Raw genomic sequence first — 12,408 nt, 5'->3', positions numbered from 1 at the left:
GAGCTATTGCAATAGCATACTCTGAAAGGAACATAACCGGAATACAGTCTGGACTAGAAGACTTGCTTTTATTGAGTGATTTAAGTTGCTTCACTACTCTGAGGTTATCTACTTCTAAGTTGCTCAAGTTGAGAGCTGTTCTTGATTCAAATTCTGGAATATTTACTTCATCTTGTTTGGTGAAGGAACTTCGAAATGCTGGGTTTAATAACTCTACTTTTGCAATACTGTCATTGATAGTGTTTCCACTGCTATTGCACAGAGAAGTCATTTAATGAGTCTTTCTGATAACGTACTTTAAATATGACCAGAGTCTCTCTGGATTTTCTGCCATGTTTCAAGACAAAGTTTCATTGTGGTAACTATTATAAGCATCTAATATTGAAGTGAGTGCTAAGTTTCGAGCTTCTGTAAGGATCGCCAATCTTGGGGACTTTGAATTTGTTTAAAACTGGCATGCTTTTTTGTTGTTTCCGCAACAGTGTTCTTACCCATTTTGTGTGCCAAGGTGGATCAGCTCCATCATTTGTTAATTTATTTGGTATAAATCTTTCAATTGCTGTCATTATTATTTCTTTGAATTCGAGTCGCATCTGGTCTATAGTTACATTGTTAATTTGGAAGGAATGGAGGCTGCTCTCAGGAAGGTATCAAACGAATTTTTATCTGCTTTTTTGAATAGTTATATAAGACAGAACTAACAAATGATTAAAAAGTTTATTTAAAAGGTAAGGGTTCCTTATAAAAAAAATCTTCATTACAAAATTTTTGTCAGTTTTAGTTTCCTAGAAATCTAATTCACAAACGTAATCACTGTTCAGTCTAAGCACTTTTCATAATGTTGCGCTAGCTGCCTCTACCTATCTGCATAATTCTTAGCCTGAAAACTAAACCAGTTGACAGGAGTGTTCTTTTACTCATTAGTGTAGGCCCATGAACTAGGCACAACTCTTGATGAATTTGAGCACCTTTGGATCCTTTCAAACACAAAAACTGAATCACAGCACACAAAGATTTTTGAAGCCTTTTTCATTTGTTTTCGCCAACAGTCATACAACTACTGCATGAAATCAATGACTTCTGTGACTTCACAAGCAATCAATATCATTGCATTCATGCAACTTTATACTGAACTGTCAACATTTAAAATGGCCCTTCGTTTTGGAATAAGCATCACACAATATTAAAGAGCTGCTAGTGCGTGGTAGGTCAAAAATGAAAACTAAACTTGTATATCAAAGAGTACACATAAAACAGAAGTGGGAAGAACATAACACAACAGGGGAAAATGAAATATCAAAAAGGTAAGACGCTGAAAGATCACCTTTTTACCTGTCTCTTTCACCTTACCACCTACATATGTTAATATGGATATATTGATATCTGAAGGCAAGTATTTATAAGTCCATAATAACACATGCAGTAAGGTAAAATATGTTAATTTAATTTGTTCATAATTGACAGTAACAGTCATTTACATACCCTTCGTCGTTTCATCCTGTCAGATATGGCGTAATCAGCCTCAACATCACTGGCACTCTCACTAGATGGTATTTCAGTAGCACCAGGAACACCACTTTCTTCTTCATCACTGAACACATCAGCCAGCCCCACTCGATCATCTTCGTAAAATTCACGTGAACCGATGAGAAATGGCAATGGGCGGTTTGCATAAGGATTCACTGGCCGCAGTATAATACGCCCCATGCTGTGGAACACATGATGGAATACAAGTTTTACTTTTGTCTCCACAGAGGGCACAAGGCAGGCCTTCTTCTATCACTAGAAGACCAAACTACCATACAATTCTTTGCTATTTTACACTGCTTCCATGTTCTAAATGAAAGTTTTAAATCTGAAACCTGAAGAAATGTATCACCTACTTTGGATTATGAAAGCTTATACACTGCAATTGGTTTCTAGTACACACAAAAATGTAAAAAAAAACTGTATATCAAAACTGAAATAATGTATTTTTTGTAGAGTTGTGATGATTACACGTGACACATTAAAACTGTATGCTGAACTGGCATTCAAATCTGGAGACAATTCTTCTAGTGATGATGTGCAGCTCACGTGCACTACATGTGCAAGCCTCGTAGACCAAGCTTCATCTTGCTAGAGTCTTCTCCCACACAGCACAGACACTTTCAAATTATGCTGTAATACTACCATTTCCACAAGAATGGATACAACATGAGATTAGCTTTACCACAACCATGGGGTGGTTGCTGAAATCTGAATGTTCTACTCTGAATTAAGTACATAGTCCAGCAAAAATTTTTCAACTGTCGTTTACAATCAACACAGTGTATACATTGCAAAGAACAGAAAGATTAAGAGTCCATGAATATTACTCAGATAGAACAATCAGTAGTATACTGTCATGCAAGCAGTAAGCATGGTACATACATTAAACTTTTGCAAAATAATATTTAACCAAAGAAGAGTCAACATGACTTGAGATAATACAAGCCAAGTTATTCACTTCATATATTTATAGAATACTTTGCGTTATCACAATTCCATTTTCATGTAGATGAATTGTAAGGACATCCTCAATAAACAACAATTTCTCTCTTTTCGTAGATACATTAACTAGACATACTCTTACCAATTTTGATTTTCAAATATAAGTATAGTATTTCTGTTGCTAGTATCACAGACCTCAACAAGACCATTTTAACTACATTACACTCTCTAAATTCTGGTAAGTAGTTCCAGAGGAAGTACAATATTTAGAACTTAGGACTCATTTATATGTTCAGAGTACAGGGGGAGGGGGGGAGGGGGTGTGCACTCGCACACACACACACATATCCTGTGTGTGTGTGCGCGAGTGTATACTGTGTAATACAGTGTATTTACTAAAGATATCTGAGTGTACCAGTGTAAAGACATTTCTCAATGTACTTATGAGGTAGGATGGATTTCCTATCCTAATGTATTAACATAAACATGGTTATAATTGGGTTCTAGATATCCACATGACTGATTGCTTTCTAGATGAACGTCAAGTTGGACACCACAAAGAATTTGTGTGTGTTTGTGCGAGTGTATACCTGCCCTTTTTTCCCCTTCATACGCCAACCTATTCATGGGTCGCTTAGAGGAAGCCTTCTTGGTTACCCAGGCCTGCCAACCCAAAGTTTGGTACAGATTTATTGATGACATCTTCATGATCTGGACTCACAGTGAAGAAGAACTCCAGAATTTCCTCTCCAACCTCAACTCCTTTGGTTCCATCAGATTCACCTGGTCCTCCAAATCCCATGCCACTTTCCTTGATGTTGACCTCCACCTGCCAATGGCCAGCTTCACACGTCCGTCCACATCAAACCCACCAACAAACAACAGTCCCTCCATTACGACAGCTGCCACCCATTCCACATCAAACGGTCCCTTCCCTACAGCCTAGGTCTTCGTGGCAAACGAATCTGCTCCAGTCCGGAATCCCTGAAGCATTACACCAACAACCTGACAACAGCTTTCGCATCCCGCAACTACCCTCCAGACCTGGTACAGAAGCAAATAACCAGAGCCACTTCCTCATTCTCTCAAACCCAGAACCTCCCACAGAAGAACCACAAAAGTGCCCCACTTGTGACAGGATACTTTCCGGGACTGGATCAGATTCTGATTATAGCTCTCCAGCAGGGATACGACTTCCTCAAATCCTGCCCTGAAATGAGATCCATCCTTCATGAAATCCTCCTCAGTCCACCAAGAGTGTCTTTCCGCCGTCCACCTAACCTTCGTAACCTCTTAGGTTCATCCCTATGAAATCCCCAAACCACCTTCCCTACCCTCTGGCTCCTACCCTTGTAACCGCCCCCGGTGTAAAACCTGTCCCATGCACCCTCCCACCGCCACCTACTCCAGTCCTGTAACCTGGAAGGTGTACACGATCAAAGGCAGAGCCACGTGTGAAAGCACCCACGTGATCTACCAACTGACCTGCCTACACTGTGACGCATTCTATGTGGGAATGACCAGCAACAAACTGTCCATTCGCATGAATGGACACAGGCAGACAGTGTTTGTTGGTAATGAGGATCACCCTGTGGCTAAACATGCCTTGGTGCACGGCCAGCACATCTTGGCACAGTGCTACACCGTCCGGGTTATCTGGATACTTCCCACTAACACCAACCTATCCGAACTCCGGAGATGGGAACTTGCTCTTCAATATATCCTCTCTTCCCGTTATCCACCAGGCCTCAATCTCCGCTAATTTCAAGTTGCCGCCACTCATACCTCACCTGTCATTCAACATCTTTGCCTCTGCACTTCTGCCTCCACTGACATCTCTGCCCAAACTCTTTGTCTTTAAATATGTCTGCTTGTGTCTGTATATGTGTGGATGGATATGTGTGTGTGTGTGCGCGCGAGTGTATACCCGTCCTTTATTCCCCCTAAGGTAAGTCTTTCCGCTCCCGGGATTGGAATGACTCCTTACCCTCTCCCTTAAAACCCACATCCTTTTGTCTTTCCCTCTCCTTCCCCTCTTTCCTGATGAGGCAACAGTTTGTTGCGAAAGCTTGAATTTTGTGTGTGTGTTTGTGTTTGTTTGTGTGTCTATCGACCTGCCAGCGCTTTCGTTCGGTAAGTCACAGCATCTTTGTTTTTACATATATTTTTTCCACGTGGAATGTTTCCCTCTGTTATATTCATATCATTAATTTGAACCCAACAATGACGTTTGTTATTGTCACTGTTACATTTCGAAGTCTTTTCTGTCGTCTTATTTCCTCCTTCTGTAGGTCTTTAAATATGTCTGCTTGTGTCTGTATGTGTGGATGGATATGTGTGTGTGTGCGAGTGTATACCTGTCCTTTTTTCCCCCTAAGGTAAGTCTTTCCGCTCCCGGGATTGGAATGACTCCTCACCCTCTCCCTTAAAACCCACATCCTTTCGTCTTTCCCTCTCCTTCCCTCTTTCCTGATGAGGCAACAGTTTGTTGCGAAAGCTTGAATTTTGTGTGTATATTTGTGTTTGTTTGTGTGTCTATCGACCTGCCAGCGCTTTTGTTTGGTAAGTCTCATCATCTTTCTTTTTAGATATATTTTTTTCCACGTGGAATGTTTCCCTCTGTTATATATATATATATATATATATATATATATATATATATATGACGATGTGACTTACCAAATGAAAGTGCTGGCAGGTCGACAGACACACAAACAAACACAAACATACACACAAAATTCAAGCTTTCGCAATAAACTGTTGCCTCATCAGGAAAGAGGGAAGGAGAGGGAAAGACGAAAGGATGAGGGTTTTAAGGGAGAGGGTAAGGAGTCATTCCAATCCCGGGAGCGGAAAGACTTACCTTAGGGGGAAAAAAAAAGGACGGGTATACACTCGCACACACACACACACACACACACACACACACACACACACACACACACACACACACACACACACACACACACATATCCATCCACACATATATATGTGTGGATATGGTATATGTGTGGATGGATATGTGTGTGTGTGCGAGTGTATACCCGTCCTTTTTTTTCCCCCTAAGGTAAGTCTTTCCGCTCCCGGGATTGGAATGACTCCTTACCCTCTCCCTTAAAACCCTCATCCTTTCGTCTTTCCCTCTCCTTCCCTCTTTCCTGATGAGGCAACAGTTTGTTGCGAAAGCTTGAATTTTGTGTGTATGTTTGTGCTTGTTTGTGTGTCTGTCAACCTGCCAGCACTTTCATTTGGTAAGTCACATCATCTTTGTTTTTATATATATATATATATATATATATATATATGTGGATGGATATGTGTGTGTGTGCGCGCGAGTGTATACCTGTCCTTTTTTCCCCCTAAGGTAAGTCTTTCCGCTCCCGGGATTGGAATGACTCCTTACCCTCTCCCTTAAAACCCACATCCTTTCGTCTTTCCCTCTCCTTCCCTCTTTCCTGATCAGGCAACAGTTTGTTGCGAAAGCTTGAATTTTGTGTGTATGTTTGTGTTCGTTTGTGTGTCTGTCGACCTGCCAGCACTTTCATTTGGTAAGTCACATCATCTTTGTTTTTAGATATATTTTTCCTATGTGGAATGTTTCCCTCTATATATATATATATATATATACACCTCCCCATGAACCATGGACCTTGCCGTTGGTGGGGAGGCTTGTGTGCCTCAGCGATACAGATGGCCGTACCGTAGATGCAACCACAACGGAGGGGTATCTGTTGAGAGGCCAGACAAACATGTGGTTCCTGAAGAGGGGCAGCAGACTTTTCAGTAGTTGCAGGGGCAACAGTCTGGATGATTGACTGATCTGGCCTTGTAACATTAACCAAAACGGCTTTGCTGTGCTGGTACTGCGAACAGCTGAAAGCAAGGGGAAACTACAGCCATAATTTTTCCCGAGGACATGCAGCTTTACTGTATGATTAAATGATGATGGCGTCCTCTTGGGTAAAATATTCCGGAGGTAAAATAGTCCCCCATTCGGATCTCCGGGCGGGAACTACTCAAGAGGACGTCGTTATCAGGAGAAAGAAAACTGGCATTCTACGGATCGGAGCGTGGAATGTCAGATCCCTTAATTGGGCAGGTAGGTTAGAAAATTTAAAAAGGGAAATGGATAGGTTAAAGTTCGATATAGTGGGAATTAGTGAAGTTCGGTGGCAGGAGGACAAGACTTTTGGTCAGGTGATTACAGGGTTATAAATACAAAATCAAATAGGGGTAATGCAGGAGTAGGTTTAATAATGAATAAAAAAATAGGAGTGCGGGTTAGCTACTACAAACAGCATAGTGAACGCATTATTGTGGCCAAGATAGACACAAAGCCCATGCCTACTACAGTAGTACAAGTTTATATGCCAACTAGCTCTGCAGATGATGAAGAAATTGATGAAATGTATGACGAGATAAAAGAAATTATTCAGGTAGTGAAGGAAGACGAAAATTTAATAGTCATGGGTGACTGGAATTCGGTAGTAAGAAAAGGGAGAGAAGGAAACATAGTGGGTGAATATGGATTGGGGGTAAGAAATGAAAGAGGAAGCCGCCTGGTAGAATTTTGTGCAGAGCATAACTTAATCATAGCTAACAGTTGGTTCAAGAATCATGAAAGAAGGTTGTATACCTGGAAGAATCCTGGAGATAGATTATATAATGGTAAGACAGAGATTTAGGAACCAGGTTTTAAATTGTAAGACATTTCCAGGGGCAGATGTGGATTCTGACCACAATCTATTGGTTATGAACTGTAGATTGAAACTGAAGAAACTGCAAAAAGGTGGGAGATGGGACCTGGATAAACTGAAAGAACCAGAGGTTGTAGAGAGTTTCAGGGAGAGCATAAGGGAACAATTGACAGGAATGGGGGAAAGAAATACAGTAGAAGAAGAATGGGTAGCTCTGAGGGATGAAGTAGTGAAGGCAGAAGAGGATCAAGTAGGTAAAAAGACGAGGGCTAATAGAAATCCTTGGGTAACAGAAGAAATATTGAATTTAATTGATGAAAGGAGAAAATATAAAAATGCAGTAAATGAAACAGGCAAAAGGGAGTACAAACGTCTCAAAAATGAGATCGACAGAAAGTGCAAAATGGCTAAGCAGGGATGGCTAGAGGACAAATGTAAGAATGTAGAGGCTAGTCTCACTAGGGGTAAGATAGATACTGCCTACAGGAAAATTAAAGAGACCTTTGGAGAGAAGAAAACCACTTGTATGAATATCAAGAGCTCAGATGGCAACCCAGTTCTAAGCAAAGAAGGGAAGGCAGAAAGGTGGAAGGAGTATATAGAGGGTTTATACAAGGGCGATGTACTTGAGGACAATATTATGGAAATGGAAGAGGATGTAGATGAAGATGAAATGGGAGATAAGATACTGGGTGAAGAGTTTGACAGAGCACTGAAAGACCTGAGTCGAAACAAGGCCCCGGGAGTAGACAACATTCCATTAGAACTACTGATGGCCTTGGGAGAGCCAGTCATGACAAAACTCTACCATCTGGTGAGCAAGATGTATGAGACAGGCGAAATACCCTCAGACTTCAAGAAGAATATAATAATTCCAATACCAAAGAAAGCAGGTGTTGACAGATGTGAAAATTACCGAACTATCAGTTTAATAAGTCACAGCTGCAAAATACTAACGCGAATTCTTTACAGATGAATGGAAAAACTGGTAGAAGCCGACCTCGGGGAAGATCAGTTTGGATTCCGTAGAAATGTTGGAACACGTGAGGCAATACTAACCCTATGACTTATCTTAGAAGAAAGATTAAGAAAAGGCAAACCTACGTTTCTAGCATTTGTAGACTTAGAGAAAGCTTTTGACAAAGTTAACTGGAATACTCTCTTTCAAATTCTGAAGGTGGCAGGGCTAAAATACAGGGAGCGAAAGGCTATTTACAATTTGTACAGAAACCAGATGGCAGTTATAAGAGTCGAGGGGCATGAAAGGGAAGCAGTGGTTGGGAAAGGAGTGCGACAGGGTTGTAGCCTCTCCCCGATGTTATTCAATCTGTATATTGAGCAAGCAGTAAAGGAAACAAAAGAAAAATTCGTAGTAGGTATTAAAATTAATGGAGAAGAAGTAAAAACTTTGAGGTTCGCCGATGACATTGTAATTCTGTCCGAGACAGCAAAGGACTTGGAAGAGCAGTTGAACGGAATGGACAGTGTCTTGAAAGGAGGATATAAGATGAACATCAACAAAAGCAAAACGAGGATAATGGAATGTAGTCAAATTAAATCGGGTGATGCTGAGGGGATTAGATTAGGAAATGAGACACTTAAAGTAGTAAAGGAGTTTTGCTATCTAGGGAGTAAAATAACTGATGATGGTCGAAGTAGAGAGGATATAAAATGTAGACTGGCAATGGCAAGGAAATCGTTTCTGAAGAAGAGAAATTTGTTAACATTGAGTATAGATTTAAGTGACAGGAAGTTGTTTCTGAAAGTATTTGTATGGAGTGTAGCCATGTATGGAAGTGAAACATGGATGATAACCAGTTTGGACAAGAAGAGAATAGAAGCTTTCGAAATGTGGTGCTACTGAAGAATGCTGAAGATAAGGTGGGTAGATCACGTAACTAATGAGGAGGTATTGAATAGGATTGGGGAGAAGAGAAGTTTGTGGCACAACTTGACTAGAAGAAGGGATCGTTTGGTATGACATGTTTTGAGGCATCAAGGGATCACAAATTTAGCATTGGAGGGCAGCGTGGAGGGTAAAAATCGTAGAGGGAGACCAAGAGATCAATACACTAAGCAGATTCAGAAGGATGTAGGTTGCAGTAGGTACTGGGAGATGAAGAAGCTTGCACAGGATAGAGTAGCATGGAGAGCTGCATCAAACCAGTCTGCTTGTGTCTGTATAAGTGTGGATGGATATGTGTGTGTGTGTGTGTGTGTGTGTGTGTGTGAAACAAATACTAACAAAGCGATAGAGGGGCTGGCCAGTACTTACCTCAGCTCAGTACAGCCGATAGATACAAAAAAACAGAACCGAACATTTACGTTCCTAGCTTTCGGAACAAATGTTCCTTCATCAGGGAGGAGAGAGGGGAAAGAAAGGGAAGAAGGGAAAGTGGATTCAGTTACTCATAATCCAGGTCATGAAGCAACAGGGAAAGGAAAACAGGGAGGGTAGCAAGGATGGAGGCATGGTTGTCAGAGGGAAGCCAAAGATATTCTACTGTAAGTACTGTGCCAGCTTCAAACCAAAGAGGATGCATACAGAAGTAAAGAGGTATACAGTATAAAGATAAACAAAACTATGTAGGATGAAAAGATGCGTGAATGGCTAAAGAGGAAAGGGAAAGAGGAGAAGACTGGAGAGTAAATGGGAGTGAGGTTGTTTAACATAGGTTCAGTCCAGGGGGATGGCGGGATGAAAGGATGTGTTGGAGTGCAAGTTCCCATCTCCGCAGTTCAGAGGGACTGCTGTTGGGTGGGAGAAGCCAAATGGCACATACGGTGCAGCAGGTTCCTAGGTCCCTAGATTTATGCTGGAGGGCATGCTCCACTACTGGGTATTGGACATCTCCTAGGCGGACAGTTCGTCTGAGTTCGTTCATGCGCTCAGCCAGTTTAGTTGTTGTCATAGCGATGTAAAAGGCTGTGCAGTGCAGGCATGTCAGCTGATAAATGACATGTGTAGTTTCACACATGGCCCTGCCTTGAATTGTGTATGTTTTACCAGTAGCGGGGCTGGAGTAGGTGGTTGTGGGGGGATGCATGGGGCAGGTTTTGCAGCAGGGTCGGTTACAGGGGTAGGAACCGCTGGGTGGAGAAGGTAGTCTAACAGAGGGAAACATTCCACGTGGGAAAAATATATCTAAAAACAAAGATGATGTGCCTTACCAAACGAAAGCGCTGGCACGTCGATAGACACACAAACAAACACAAACATACACACAAAATTCAAGCTTTCGCAACAAACTGTTGCCTCATCAGCAAAGAGGGAAGGAGAGGGAAAGACGAAAGGATGTGGGTTTTAAGGGAGAGGTTAAGGAGTCATTCCAATCCCGGGAGCGGAGAGACTTACCTTAGGGGGAAAAAAGGACGGGTATACACTCGCACACACACACATCCCCATCCACACATATACAGACACAAGCAGACATCTTGAAACGCAAAGAGTTTGGCCAGAGATGTCAGTCGAGGCGGAAGTGCAGAGGCAAAGATGTTGTTGAGTGACAGGTGAGGTATGAGTGGCGGCAACTTGAAATTAGCAGAGATTGAGGCCTGGTGGACAACAGGAAGAGAGGATATATTGAAGGTAATCCCATTCCTGATGTCCAGGCGGAGCTTCAAGGAATCCTCAGAACCTTAGGCCCCCTACAAAACCTTTCACCTGACTCCATCAACCTCCTGACCCCACCGACACCCCACACCCCTACCTTCTACCTTCTTCCTAAAATTCATAAAACGAACCATCCCGGCCGCCCCATTGTAGCTGGTTACCAAGCACCCACAGAGCGTATCTCTGCCTACGTAGATCAACACCTTCAACCCATTACATGCAGTCTCCCATCCTTCATCAAAGACACCAACCACTTTCTCGAACACCTGGAATCCTTACCCAATCTGTTACCCCCGGAAACCATCCTTGTAACCATTGATGCCACTTCCTTATACACAAATATTCCGCACGTCCAGGGCCTCGCTGCGATGGAGCACTTCCTTTCACGCCGATCACCTGCCACCCTACCTAAAACCTCTTTTCTCATTACCTTAGCCAGCTTCATCCTGACCCACAACTTCATCACTTTTGAAGGCCAGACATACCTACAATTAAAGGGAACAGCCATGGGTACCAGGATGGCCCCCTCGTACACCAACCTATTCATGGGTTGCTTAGAGGAAGCCTTCTTGGTTACCCAGGCCTGCCAACCCAAAGTTTGGTACAGATTTATTGATGACATCTTCATGATCTGGACTCACAGTGAAGAAGAACTCCAGAATTTCCTCTCCAACCTCAACTTCTTTGGTTCCATCAGATTCACCTGGTCCTACTCCAAATCCCATGCCACTTTCCTTGATGTTGACCTCCACCTGCCAATGGCCAGCTTCACACATCCGTCCACATCAAACCCACCAACAAACAACAGTCCCTCCATTACGACAGCTGCCACCCATTCCACATCAAACGGTCCCTTCCCTACAGCCTAGGTCTTCGTGGCAAACGAATCTGCTCCAGTCCGGAATCCCTGAAGCATTACACCAACAACCTGACAACAGCTTTCGCATCCCGCAACTACCCTCCAGACCTGGTACAGAAGCAAATAACCAGAGCCACTTCATCATCCTCTCAAACCCAGAACCTCCCACAGAAGAACCACAAAAGTGCCCCACTTGTGACAGGATACTTTCCGGGACTGGATCAGACTCTGAATGTGGCTCTCCAGCAGGGATACGACTTCCTCAAATCCTGCCCTGAAATGAGATCCATCCTTCATGAAATCCTCCTCACTCCACCAAGAGTGTCTTTCCGCCGTCCACCTAACCTTCGTAACCTCTTAGTTCATCCCTATGAAATCCCCAAACCACCTTCCCTACCCTCTGGCTCCTACCCTTGTAACCGCCCCCGGTGTAAAACCTGTCCCATGCACCCTCCCACCACCACCTACTCCAGTCCTGTAACCTGGAAGGTGTACACAATCAAAGGCAGAGCCACGTGTGAAAGCACCCACGTGATCTACCAACTGACCTGCCTACACTGTGACGCATTCTATGTGGGAATGACCAGCAACAAACTGTCCATTCGCATGAATGGACACAGGCAGACAGTGTTTGTTGGTAATGAGGATCACCCTGTGGCTAAACATGCCTTGGTGCACGGCCAGCACATCTTGGCACAGTGCTACACCGTCCGGGTTATCTGGATACTTCCCACTAACACCAACCTATCCGAACTCCGGAGATGGGA

At 42.9% G+C, this 12,408-nt stretch overlaps 1 protein-coding gene across 1 annotated transcript in view; it reads right to left on the bottom strand.

Moving 5' to 3' along the window:
* Positions 1–12,408, bottom strand: part of LOC126203691 (WASH complex subunit 2) — a 194,312-nt gene that overhangs the window by 145,215 nt on the left and 36,689 nt on the right. Inside the window, exon 5 of the mRNA XM_049938060.1 lies at positions 1,483–1,708. Within this exon, the coding sequence (XP_049794017.1) occupies positions 1,483–1,708 (226 nt within the window). The remainder of the gene's footprint in view (positions 1–1,482; positions 1,709–12,408) is intronic.

This window comes from Schistocerca nitens, chromosome 9 (genome assembly GCF_023898315.1).
Source record: "Schistocerca nitens isolate TAMUIC-IGC-003100 chromosome 9, iqSchNite1.1, whole genome shotgun sequence".
Lineage (NCBI taxonomy): Eukaryota > Metazoa > Arthropoda > Insecta > Orthoptera > Acrididae > Schistocerca > Schistocerca nitens.
Note: the sequence above shows the minus strand (reverse complement) of the source record. Positions and strands in the feature narration are given on the sequence as shown.